General features: G+C 39.8%; 1 protein-coding gene across 8 annotated transcripts in view; it reads left to right on the plus strand.

Annotated features, from left to right (window-relative positions):
• SMIM14 (small integral membrane protein 14) overlaps positions 1-13205 on the plus strand; it is a gene marked incomplete at its 5' end in the record, with an annotated part of 53134 nt that extends 39929 nt beyond the window's left edge. For 7 of the 8 annotated variants that reach the window (XR_013950782.1, XR_013950783.1, XR_013950785.1 and 4 more), the window contains 3 exons: positions 2721-2769; positions 9434-9582; positions 10047-13205. Coding sequence is in view for 3 of the 8 variants with exons in the window: in XM_080590812.1 (XP_080446938.1) it covers positions 2721-2769; positions 9434-9582; positions 10047-10079 (231 nt within the window). Of the gene's footprint in view, positions 1-2720; positions 2770-9433; positions 9583-10046 lie in introns of those variants that run through there. The other variant, XR_013950784.1, reaches the window with a different exon arrangement.
• Positions 13206-13384: the final 179 nt, after the last annotated feature.

Genomic DNA, 13384 nt, shown 5'->3' on the forward strand with positions numbered 1-13384 from the left:
TCCTCATGTAACTATTTCACATAATAAATTGGGGTTTCTAAACCTACCTTGTGCAGTTAGTTTCTCAATTGCCATAGAAAAAATGGAATATTGCTCCAGTCCTTTGGAAAGCCCAGTCCCATTAGGAAAGTGCAGATGACTGCTTTGTAAAGGTTCCTCTGTACATTGTTCCTCCATACATAAGCAGACTTTTTTCATATTGGCAGGATATTATTTAGTATAAGAGCAATTCTTTTTTTTCAGCAGAGATCTGTAGAGCAATTCCTAATGGTATTTCTCTTAAGACTGTTCAGTTACTGAAATATTTATGTCATTGGTGTTGCCAGTAGCGCTCGTTGTTCTAGGGTCTTGGAGCCTAGGGTCCCATCTGTTGAGAAGTCACCAAGGGTGCCCAGGGGGTAAAACTCTGTGCCTTACGGACAAGGAGCCTATGAGCACCTTCTGGGCACACAAAATCTCAGGGCTTTAATACTTCTGGTGTCTTAATCATGTTACTCCTACATCAGCAGGCATTTCCAGGCAGCCTATGCCTTTTCAGGCAGAAGTGGCCAAGACACCCACGTGGCCATGACCACACCGTGCTTCGAGTGCCCCTGAGACCACTCCTGAAGAAAGGCGTAGCTGTAGGCAGAATGTCTTCCCGCTCTCGTGGAGTAAGCTTCTCTGGTGGTTAACGTACTCGTGCCAGTCAAAGCTGGCCCTCCGTCCTTTTTCTGTGGTAGCAGTGGGGGCCTGTCGGGTAGGCAGCTGAAGGAATGGGGTTGTTAACAGCGTTAAAAAGCACACGCACCGTTTTTGAGGTGGCTTTTTTTGAAACATTAATGGCATGGTTTCAAGAGGTTGTGTTTGGACAGGGTGTAACGCTTAGAAAGGGAGTAAATAACATTGTGGCTGGAGAGCCCCAAGGCAGTGTTGCCTATCTGGGCAAGTGAGACAAGGCTACCCGAGTATTAGCCATCCTGGGGACCGGGGAGGGACAGGTAGATGTTGTATGATTGTTGATTTGTATTATGTTTCTGATCCTATAGCTATTACCTGTTTTAATTCTGAGCATTATTTTGTGTTGAAGAATACCTGCAAACTGCATTTTACAGATTAGGGATTATAAATTAAGCCCCTTTCAAGATTAAACCCGTATAAGAGCAGAAGAAGATTATGTTGCTGATCTCCATAAAACATGGGCATGGCAACATCCAGTCTTCTCAGTTCAGGAATCCCTCAGTGTCAGACAGTAGAAATTGGTACTATCTGCTTTGTAAAATCTCCCCTTTGAGAAAGACTTCCAAAGGTTGAAAATAAAATGAGATTTTACTTTTATGTAAGAAGGCTAAAACGTATGCGTACTTGGATAACATTTTTTTATAAGGTAAGTTGAAGACTTCTGCTTGAATTTTCCCTGCTGTTGTTTTTAACTATAGAAATAACCGAAAGATGAAACCCAGCCTTCCCAGTACTTCCTAAGGAACTTCTTGGTAGTCTCAGTAAGTTTACTAGCAGATCTTAATATATTAATCAAAAAATGAATGTGATTAATCTCTAATCTCATTTTTTTCTTTCTCAAATATGCCTGTCATTGAAGTTAATTACGATTAAAGGAGTTTAAAGTTTTCCAAGTGTCTTCCTCATGCAGTTGCCCAGCTGTTTCCTTGGTGTGCTTTGTATAATATTATGACTACATATGACAAATAAGCATATCATTCATGTCATTAACAGGGAAATTTTTGTTTGTAGAAATTATTCTCATGTTTCTTTCATAAATAACATCTTTTCTATTTTGCATTTGTGTATTTACACTGATAATAAATGGATTAGCCTGTTGTGACAAAGAGTATTGGGATTTTGTGGCATTACTGTGACATAAAACCTGTCATAAAGCAAATCTCAGTTCTAACCAAGGCATCACAGCAATTCTATAATTTTACAACTTTTATTATTCATCAGTGTAGTTTACCTAAGGAGGGAGTAGAACCTATTTCCATAATACAGCATATTAAATCCTCTCCTGATGAAGAATGGGATATTTGTCTGTATTGACTCTGTCATGTGTAAAATAGTTATACTCATAGACAGGTTGTCCGGTGTTGACTTTTCTTGCAGTTACCAAGCTTACGTAGTCTGTAAATGCAAATGATCATTACAGCTGTGCATGGTAAAAGTGTTTTAATTTTTACCCATCGGTAAGCAGGAAAAACAGTAAAATACAAATCAAAATCTTGTTTTGAAAGATCTTAGGTGGAAAAATTAGTAATTGATATGTTTAAATGTGAAACTTTAATTTTGCATCTCTATGCATGCCTGCTCATTTATTGTTAGGTGATCACAGAGTATTTCAATGGTGCTTGATTCAGATAATAGTAGTAACACGTATCTATTTCAAACCCCAAATGTGTGTGTGGGTGGAGAGCATATCAGAATCTATATTGCTATAGATTTTTAACTTGAATTTTAAAAGGCATTCAGTGGCTGCAATCCATGTGGAAGCAATAACACTTTAGTCAGGTGATTTTAAATTATTATGTAAATAGTGTTCAGAAACTACCTCAGTGCCTGGGATTCTTCATGTACTGTACGCCACGTGATGCAGTAAAAGATGGGTTACAATTTCCCTTCCCTTGAACTTGTGCTCTGATAATATACCGCATCATGATTTCAGTACAAGCTGCCTGAGTCTCATTGCTAAGTCATTGCTAACTCATTGCCTTTCTTTTCTTCTGTTCCAGCTGAGACAATCACAGTCGTACTGCACAGACACAGAATGCCTTCAGGAATGTGAGTAACTATTGAGATCAAGTGCATGGAAGTGAAATAAACAGTCGTAATTGAAATGCAGTCTGACTGGTCCTTGAAATACAGCAGTTGGTCTCCTGTTATAGGAACATATTAAAGGAAATCAAATACTACAGTACTGAAATCATGTGGGGGAGGTAATTTCTGAGAATCTGTGATTCAGATTAAGGTTTATACATTTGAAGCATTGTATGGGAGGGGTGGTGGTGAGCGAGCTGGAGGTACCAGTACATCAGCACAAGCATTGAACAGGCACCAAGCACTATTGAATCTTACCACTGACCTCCGAGTAAGCTTCAAGTTTAATTTTCACCTTAAAGAGAGAATCTGGAGAGGGGTGTTATTTTTCCCCCTTACTGTCATGGCAGCCTTACCAGTAAAGCCTGGCTATTCAGCTCTGGCAGCTCTGGCTGGTAAGCCAACATACACTGTGACTGTCTTTCTGTTTGACTCGGTGGCTGTATAGTTAATGAAGCAGAGTACTGATGTGTACACTTCCTTGAAATTTGCTGTGAAACACATCAAAAAAAAACCTCCCAAACAATGAGCATTACTGGAATAATCAAACATTACCAGCTTCTGCAGGGAAGTATGACTGTGTAGAAGTTAGGCAGTAATGTGAGCTTGCCCAGAGGTGCTCTGTTTACACTGCTCATAGTCTGAAGGGAACGTTGCCAAATGCTTATAAATAAAAATGAAGTGGATCTGTTTTTCCTATATTGCTTTACCAATTGAGCGTATAAACTTGCTCAATTAGCCTGCATCAGGACTACTGTAAGGCTCCCAGGGAGCACCTGAGCAGTGCTCCTGGAAGTAGGAGCAGCCGATGCTCTTTCTGCAGAAGGTGCTTGTGTCTTCTACAGGTCTGGGAGCAGCACAGTCAAGGTTTCTCAGATGCTGGGGAGAGTGCATGCCTTCATTCACTCATGTTCCTCCTTCTTCACTCCCCAGTAAATCCTGGTTAGAGACGGGCATCTAGCTTGTATTTGCACTGTGTCCTCCTGGTGTGAAACGCTCCCAGATTCATTGTCATGATGGGCTGAAGAGGAAAACCTATGAGCTCTAAAAGAGTGGGAAGCACATCTGCCATAATGGCACTGCTGGCTTTACTTTTTCCTTATGGACTTTCCAGCCATATATCTGAGACCTCCAGCAAACCTCCTCTCCTAAGCACACCTGTCCTTTTTAGTCTTCTAGACCTTAGGCTTCTATGTCTATTTTTTCTTGAATATAGGAGAGGAAATCATCAGTATTTATACGTCCCTTAGGCTAAAGGCTGTATAAATGAGTAAGTTCTGTTATGTATGAGCACAAAGCTTGTGGGATTGCTTTTGTGCTACCAAGTCATAGTACAGTGGAGATGTGAGCGGTTTGTGGCAAATTGCTTTCCATCCTGAAAGGGATCCATGCAGTAACTGTCTGTGCAGATGCAAGCAGTTTGGCAGCAATTGTTCCAAACCAGTGGTTTATTTCAAAAACCAAAGCAAAAATGATAGAGTAAATCCTCTCCTATGTTATTATATTGCTTTAAATTTAGCGAAGGTATTTTTCTGCTGATGCAACGACAGCGACTGCCTATTTGTCAGATTATTCTGTGATGCTTCTGTGGTTCTGCACTTGGACCAACATGTGAGACTCACAGGAGTCAAAGGCAAAAATAAACAGATTGAGCCTGCAAAAGCTTCTAGAGACATTTTCGGAGACAGATTAAAACAGTTCTGGACCAATCTTCTGCCCATTGCCTCATTCCCATTCTTTTGAGCTATATCACAATGAGCTCATGTTTGAGGTGGACCTCCTCTTCCCTAAGTCCCAGAGCTCCATTTTGTGCTACTTGCTGCCTTTGATTCCTCATTTCAGGACCTCAATGTGAAGAAACTCATTTTACTCCCACCCATTTGCTCATTCCCTGGATTTGATCTTCCTTTTGGAAGCACAGCTGGGAGTGTTGTCATACACAAATTCTTCAGTTGCAGGGTTGTGGAATAACTGATGAAACGTATGTGGTTTTGTCTGGGGAAACGTCGGGGCTGTGGCTCAGCCAGTGTCACAGCAGCATCATGCGTTTTGCTGTTGATACCAGCTGGAAGTTTTCAGAAACGCCCTACATTGATTCTTCCCAAGTAAACACTTCGTTTCTTCAACCCTTGATTTCAGATCTTTTTTAGATTTTTGGACACAGATCAAAACAGTAGCACCAGCTGAAGTACAAGACTCCCTCAGTGACATTTTTGTGTTACTAGCTTTATATTCTTTTTTACGGTTGTTCGCACCATTATATTGCAGTGACTGCCTTGTGGAAAGTTTTCTGCCAGGTCTGGGGCCAGTGCTTTTGGATTTGTGCGCCTGCCACAGGAGGATATGAGCACCACTTCAGAGAGCATTTGGGCATTCTGCTCGATGGCTGTTCGCCATCAGGATATCTGCTGTGGTGGGAAAGCATGCATCAGGCTGATGACTGTTCCCTCTGTTTCAGTGGGTGCCTTGGAGAAAGAAGGATGCAAGTTTTTTGCGACACATTAATGTTCTATGGGATTCTTTATGCTCAGCACATCAGAAGACCTTACAGGATCTTACAGTTTCCAATAAAATGAGGAATAGAAGTGATAATTCTTTTCTGAATTCTGCTTAATGCAAATGTAGGGTAGCAGAGTGGAGAGTGTTTCTCTGAAGTGTGTTCCAGTTGTAACATCAGTGGTTCGTCCAGCCCAGGGAGGATCCCCAGCTGGCACAGGGCTGCACTGATGGCTCATGGCCCTTCAAAGTCATCCTACCCCGTGGAAGAAAATCAGGGGCCACCGCCTGAGTTTCTTCTCTGTGTTCTAGCAATTCCCAGATGTAGCAACCTGGATTCTCCGCATTCATATTTTCAACACTACTCTTTTCAGTGCTCTACTGGTTTGTAATGTTAACAGTCAAGAGACGACTGTCTGAAATGTTGTCTACCCTACTTCCAAATTTTTATGTATTTGAAAATTAATGTGTATCAGTGATTCATGTTGAGTTGTACTCCTCTGGGGGAGTCACAGCATCCTAGCCTAATGACATGAAACATCTGCCAGCTCTTCCCTCCCTGTTCTGGTAATTCGTTTCTCCTTTCCTCCGCTGGAGTCCATTTTGGCTCTCTTCAGTTTCCTTGTCCCTGCCTTTGAGTCTGTCAGCTTCCAGGGCTTGTCTGTTGAAGGTCCCACAGGCTCTTCTTCTTCCCTGATAATTCATCTGTAAGATACCTCTCTTCATATGGTTTCCTGCGTTTCTTTCACAGAACAGGAAAGGCTAAAAGCACTGTGGAAAGAAGATGGCACAAGTCAGAGAACATACTTTTGCCTTTCTACGTGCTGATGTTATACAGTAAAAAGCTGAAGATCCAAAAGGAGACATTTCTACCATGAGAGGGCAGACAAAAAGCACCACATGGATTATACTTTTTACTGTAAAATAAATGCAGTCTTTCCTCCTTTTCTCTAGAGTACAACCTCACTTTGAATGAAAAATAGCACTTTAAGAGGAGAACTAATCTCATGTAAGGAGTATTTAACAAGGGTACTTATTTTAATTCTTGAGATTTCAGTTGCATGATCTGGTGGTTGAGCTGCAATCTTTAGAAATTATTTTTATCAAACTCATCATTTTAGTATCTTTGACTGCCTTCTAGTAGAACATTAAATGAAGTGGCAAACATCTGCCAAATAAGATTTTTTTTGCCTTCCAGTCTCTCTCTGAGAGAAGACTGGTTGATGTGGCCTAGTGTTGTTGTTACCTGTTCTAGTCTCTGTTTCTGTAGGAGAAAGCAAGCCAAATAATATATATCTTTTATGTGGAGCAACAGCTGTGACTCAGTATAGTCATTAGCTTCCATGGGAGTTCATCCCACAGTCTCAAACCAGCCCCTCATAAAACTTTCTCCTGCACAGAGATAATTCAGCCATGGCGTAAAAACATCCGTGGGCAGAGCTGCTCCCAGGCTTCGTTCAGAGTTGCGTGGGTATGTAGGTATGCTGCGCCCAAGGGACCAGATGCTCTGAAAATAAAGGCCTTGGGCTGGATTTGGTGTTCTGTGGAAAGCCAGGTTAGAGACTATAAGCTTCATTTCACTGAGTGAGACAGGTTATAAGGGGGAAACGCACTGCGATGTTCTGTAGTAGTTGGTGTCTCCCAAGCACTGAAGATTAATTACTAGATCTTGCTGTAATCAAAATGGATGGTGGCAGGAGCATTTGTTTGTGAGGTCAGGACAGGACAATCTCCTAGTTATCTGGAGAAATTAGAAAATATCACCCAGGTAACCTTTAATAGATTAAAAGGATAACCTTTAATCTTCAAGAAATCAAAAAACATCCCAAAATTACCTCAGAATATCAATTATAGGTGAAACTGCTTTGTGAACTCTCAGAGTGTTTTCTTGTGGCCATCAGCATAAATTGCATCCTACTTGGTTTCAGCTTCACTCAGCTGTTCTTTATCCATAGGCTGGCCTCATCTGATTACCTTCCGATTTCTGTGCTGGAGCTCTTTGTAGTGTAAGATTCACGACTTCTACATGCTATTTCTCCCAGTAGCTGTAACAGCTTCTTGTTTGTTCTCTTGATTTGAGATGCCAAGCTTGGAAATGTGTTATTTACCCCAGCTGTGTGAGACTTTGCTTATTCTCATCTCCTCATGTTAAGAGATTAAAGTAGCAGATTCTGAAATCTCTCTCATCCTTATTAAAACACATGTCCATTTGTAAAAGAAGTGGCTTTAGTGGTACTTGAATAGTATAAACAGTGTTGTGGCTGTTTTAGTATCTGGCATGCTTTGAGTAGGTAGCGCAGGGCCAAGCCGTGTTAGATCAGCTGTTGTCTCACTTAGTCTAGAACACGTTTTGGCACATTTGGCTCCATCCAAATGGTATTACGACGCATGCTGGGTAGAATTTATGCCTTGTAGGAATGCCTGTGGTTTCCCACTGTGGTTCCTTTAACTTCCTTCCTTGACCTGTAGCATGAGCCGACCTACCACCATTTGCTTACCCTAAATCCTGTTTAACCGCAAGCCCTAAGTGCACTATGGTTCACCAACAAATCCAAGAACTTCTAGGAAGGCAGCCTGACTAGTCCTTGTTTCCCTGCATTGTGTGTAGAATCCAGTTAACAAGTGATCTGAATTTTCAGTGCTCCCTGAGCATACGTGCCAAAGCAGGTACCTAAGGCTGTCCTATGTGCTGCTGAAGGTGATCTCAGGGTGGCTGTAAACGTTGCCTGGAAGCCCCCAGGTGAAGCAGTTGTTCTTTTCAAGCCAAATTGCGTGCTGCTTTGCTGGGCTGCATATATAACAAAGGTCATCCAAGATTTGACATACTGATACATCATATTACGTATGTTTTCTGAGTCAGTTTTGTGTTTAGAATTTAATGAGTTAAAGGCTGTAAGATTCTCATTTATTCAATTTGCACTGCTCCTCATATATAGCACCCTTTGTGGACTCAGATCTCCAAGCGAATTCTCACTTTTCATTGTATATATTTCTAATAAAGTTCCTGTACATTGGCAACTTCTTAAGATGTGAATTGTCTATATTTTGGACATTCAAAAGGCAGGAACTATATGGCAGTGTCATTTGCTCAAACACGTTAATGATTCTGTAGATAACTGTGAGAAGTATGAACTTCCATAATACATTTTTTTTTCTTATTTGACATTTTTGAGTATATATGATGTTGGTAAGGGGCATCAGTCCAAAAGCCCTGGTTTGTAAGTCTTATTCACAGAACAGCAGTGTTGTGCATGGAATAGCTAGCTGTAAGCTTCCCCACAGTGGCCCGCTGCTGTGTCTTATCTGTGTTACCAAGACACCACTTTCACGGAAGAGTCTCTGATAGCAATGCTACCCAGTATGACAGTGATGAGGATGGTTCTTTGCTATCAACATCAGCCTTCAAAGAAATGACTGACTTCAGCAGTTTACTGGGTATAAGTTATCTAAAAAACATTAAATCATAGCAGCTTCCAGCCCATATTGCATCCAGATTTGACTCCATAATGAGATGATCCAAATGAGTCGATGAGACAACTGAAAAATCTGATGGATACAAGTGTTCCTATGGAATTTTCCCATGTGTTGAAGTTTTCATCTGAAGTAGTAAATAGAATGGTTCTTCTTGTTTTGAAGGTTATTCATTATAGCTTTGTATTAAATGCCTTTGAAAACAAACAGTTAACACTTAAAATCAATGACAGATTTTCTTGTTTCAGATAGTGCATTTTCAGGAAGTGAGAAAAAAACAGCCTTATATAGTACTAAACAAATCTCTGATTCTGGTAATTTTATGGACTAGAACATGACTTGTTTTATTGGCAGCGTGAAAGGGAAGCTAGTTTAGAGATGAAGATGCTAATGTTGAGAATCAAGCTGAATTCCGTACTGTGCCACAGACTTCATGCGTGGTGGTCAAACTTCAGGGTCTACCAGATGAATGTGATTTTTTCAAAAAAGTGACACTAACCAAGAATTACTTGCCTTAAGCACAAAAGGAAGGACTAACTAGAAAATTGGATTGAAAAATGTTTACCTTTTTTCTGATATTTATGTTGCATTTTTGTTTTCATTTTGAGGAAAGAACTCTGCTGTCGCTCTGTTTTATAACTTGAGTTTTCCTTGTCTGTAGTGCCAGGACCAAATTTCTCCGGTGACAATGCCATCAGCTTCGCCATGATAGTGATGGCCTGGGTTGTGATTGCATTTGTCTTGTTCTTACTGAGACCTAGTAATCTGAGAGATTCCAATACAGCCGGAAAGCCCACCAGCCCACGTCATGTAAGTGTCTTAGAGGGACTATAATAGTTTAAATGTATTTGGTTTTAATACAGATCACGTTGAAGTCATTTTTTTTTCCTTAAATTGTTTTTCCTGTACTTTCTTCTACGTTTTCTTGGAACTCTATTAATAATGTAAATAAGTCAAACCAAAGTGAATGCAGAATCACAAAAGCCAGCTCTGAGGTCTGCCATCAGATGGAGCTAAGGTGCATAGGTGCGTATGCATAGGTGACTGAGGGTGGGTAAGGACGTTCTGTGGACACTGTCTCTGGCTGGAACTGCCTCCTGCTTTTTATGTATCATAGATTTTAGGTAAGTAAACAAAACTGTAGCATGAAAATATGAAAAAAGTCTCCTGAGTTCTTTTTTTCATCATTTTCATTTTTTTCATTGACCTCTTCTGTGAGGCCATGTTCTTAATCCTGTGTATGCTTTTTTTCTTTTTCTCCTTCCTTCCCCTAGGGACAAGAACCACCAGCCCCACCAGTGGACTAGAGCGTTCAGGATCAGAAAAGTTCAGCAGCTAAAACCTTGCACGACCAAATGGACGAAGTGACCAGATTACTCCAAAACCCCATTCAATACTGTTCTCTTCTCATTTATATAGAGCAGAATTCAGCAGTTATCTACATGAACTGCTTTTAGCTACTTCAATTTTAAGTTAATTTTTGCTTTGTATGTTACTACAATTCCTGGTAGGTTATAATTTGAATAATGATAAGGCGTTGCAGGGTTCTTTTGGTTGTTACCGTAAGTGTGGACATTCCACTCAGTCTTGTTACAGTGATCTTAATTTCTTTGCAGTGGTTTCTGATATGCGTTGAAAGAAAATGAAAATCCCTGTGCATCTATAATAATGGAAAAAAATTACTGATCTTTCTTCAGATTAATCCAATTTTTTTCTCCAGTATACTTTTGAGAGTTATATTATGGTTGCAACTATTAGTTTAGTTGTGCTGTGAAAAAATGAAATTATTTTCTATTTGCCCTGGGTTCAGAGCAGCTTTTAGCCTGGTCTTCGGACCACTAATATAGTTTTCAGGATTGTTGGCAAAAGCACGGATTTTCCACTAGAATTAAACTGTATGTTTGTGTGTGTGTGCAAAGAAGTGAATGTGATATAACTGCTACTGTCAAAGTCTTGACATATATATTGGGAACTGTACACAAAAGATGTTACCACCAAAAATGAAATTAATTTAATCTTCTTTAATAAATGATGCATCTTATTCAATATATTTTCAAAAATATATATTCCAAAATCAGATTTATTTACTTATAGACTTTATGAGAAGAGAAATCTAGTGAGAAGAACTTGGCAGAATTTTCTGTCCTGGTATAGTCTTTTAATAATCATTATTTTAAGTTTTTAGCCATGAAGTAATGTATATTGGGCAGGATGAAATCGTACCAAGAGGTTACCAACTTCTGGTATGCAACACATCCTGGATGTTCAGTTTTTTTCACTTGTACGTTATCAGCAATTCCTAACATTTCATCCTTATCTACTGGTTGTAGTAGTAGAATAACAAAATTGCAGGTGATTACATATGGCATGTCTCTTCCCTCTAATACTTGTGTGTATGTGTGGTGTGTTTACGTGTGTGTATGTGTGGCTGTGCACGTACTGGTGCACATCTCCCATTGTAGCAAATGGGAATGACTTTTTTATGTACATTAATTTAAGAACATTTTAAAGATGTACAGAAAAGCAACACTGTATATTTTTCTTGATCAATATGAAAAACTGATGAGAATAATGTAAAGAACATTTTTATGTTACCAGCACGAAGCTTCTTTCCATAAAGGTCAGTAGAACAGGCGGATGGGAATTCAAGGCCTTACTCTAGAAACCTTTATTTCATGAGGACTTTAGTTACGGAGCTGAAGGGGCTAACTGTTCAGGTGCATAAAGGTTTGTATTAATGGGCTCTAACAAAAATCTCACATCAATCGCGTGGTTGACAGGCACAGGGTTTTCCTCCTCAGGGTAAACAGTGGGCCAGCTAAGCCTCCTTGCAAAGGTACAGTGTAGGCCTGAAGAAAGGCTTCTCTAGTTTGATGTAATCACCCTTTGAATTTCTGTGGAATAGTGTGCTCCCAAGCACAGGAGCATGAGTTAAAAATCAAACAAATGAAGAAGATTGGGCCAGGTGCTCTCAGTAACATCCGTGCGCTGCCCTGTAAAGCAATGGAGTTGCAGCAGAGAAGCTGAGTTTGTCCCATTGTGTCTGATGGTGTCCAGGCCACAAACACTGTGTAAAGGTATCACTGGGACAAGCGGTCTGACTGTGCTTGCTTTTTGCCTTGTATGTTTCTGTTTGGAATGCTTTTTGGAACAAAGCAAGTAATAGGGCTTCATTTTGTTGAACCAACAAGGAAATATGCATAATCTACTACACTGACCTTTTCTCCAAGATTTTTGGCCAGAATCCTTTACTACTGGATGCATAAAACAGGCTTCCAATTGATTTAAAAAATAAATAAATAAATAAAAATGAAACAGGCTTCATTTCAGCCAGAGCGAGCCACTCCTCATCCTGCTGGAAGTTAGTGAGATTTACAGCAGATGCTCCTCACTCATGAGGATTGTTCTTGCTTTATGTAAATGTCTCTGGATGTATTTGTAAAACTCACTGTGTGCTCCCAGCTCTAGCGGTCTTGGCAAACAAACTTTCTGTTCAGAGTAATGTTGTGTTTTACATTTAAATGAATTGTCTTTGCTTGAAATTCCTCTAAGTAATTGTCCCAGTGATTTTATACCTGTATGCTTTCCTCATGTAAATTGCTATTTTAAATTTTCTATGTAAAAGAAAATCATTGGAATATTTTATTGTGAAATGTTTTACTAAAGAGCCAGGCCACTATCCCAAATCAAAGTGTATGCCTTTTAAATTCAGATACGCTTTCCAAGACACAACCTCCAGGTCACCACTCTTAATGAAAAGTAACTAATGATAGGACTGTATTTTGCCACTCTTATTCATGTTAAGTAGTGCCTTACTCATCCAGTAGTTGCACTGAAGCTTGTGGTGGGACTACTCTGAGATAATGTACTAGTAGCAGCTTTGGTAAGGGTGGCAGAAATCTGGCCTTCAGTGATGTGGTTTGCTGACATAACTGTATCATGGTTACAGGTGCTTATGGTAAATTTTGAAAAGAAGCGTGGAAGAGATTAGTGGGATGTGAAGCTTCGGGATATAATTATTTCTCTAATAACGGTGTTAAGCTCACATAGTAAGAGACACGAGTTGTAGCGACTTGGGAGATATGGAGGAAAGTTTACAATTATACCTTAGCTTAGAACTTTGTTAAAACAATAGTATTTTTAGAGTCTGCTTAACACAATTACTATACTCTGAAATGAGAAATCATATGTATTCATGTATTGTCTGCCGATCACTTAGCCTTGTAATGTTCATTATTGAAAAAGGAAGAGTGACGATGTGATGTATCTAATGTAAATCAGTGGTTTAAAATGTCTGAATTATGCCAAACAAAAAATCATCTGTGCCATTTGCGGTTTCCTAGTAATCTTTTACTGAGTACTTGGATTGGGATAAAGGGCTTGTACTATGCACTTTTTATTGACTAAACAAAATAAATAGCAATCATTAGTAACCTTTTGTCTTGGTCTGTTACTTTGTATAAGATGTAGGACTGCACCAACCTATGAATTTCTAAGGTGATTTGAAACAAGTACCAGTAAAAATAGAAATGCTGCTGCTTCCTCCCTCCAGAGCACAAATTGCTGAGCACTGCCCCAGCAGCAGCTCAGGTCAGAGGAGTATTAGGGTTTA

Source organism: Anser brachyrhynchus (assembly GCF_964034855.1).
Source record: "Anser brachyrhynchus genome assembly, chromosome: 4".
NCBI lineage: Eukaryota > Metazoa > Chordata > Aves > Anseriformes > Anatidae > Anser > Anser brachyrhynchus.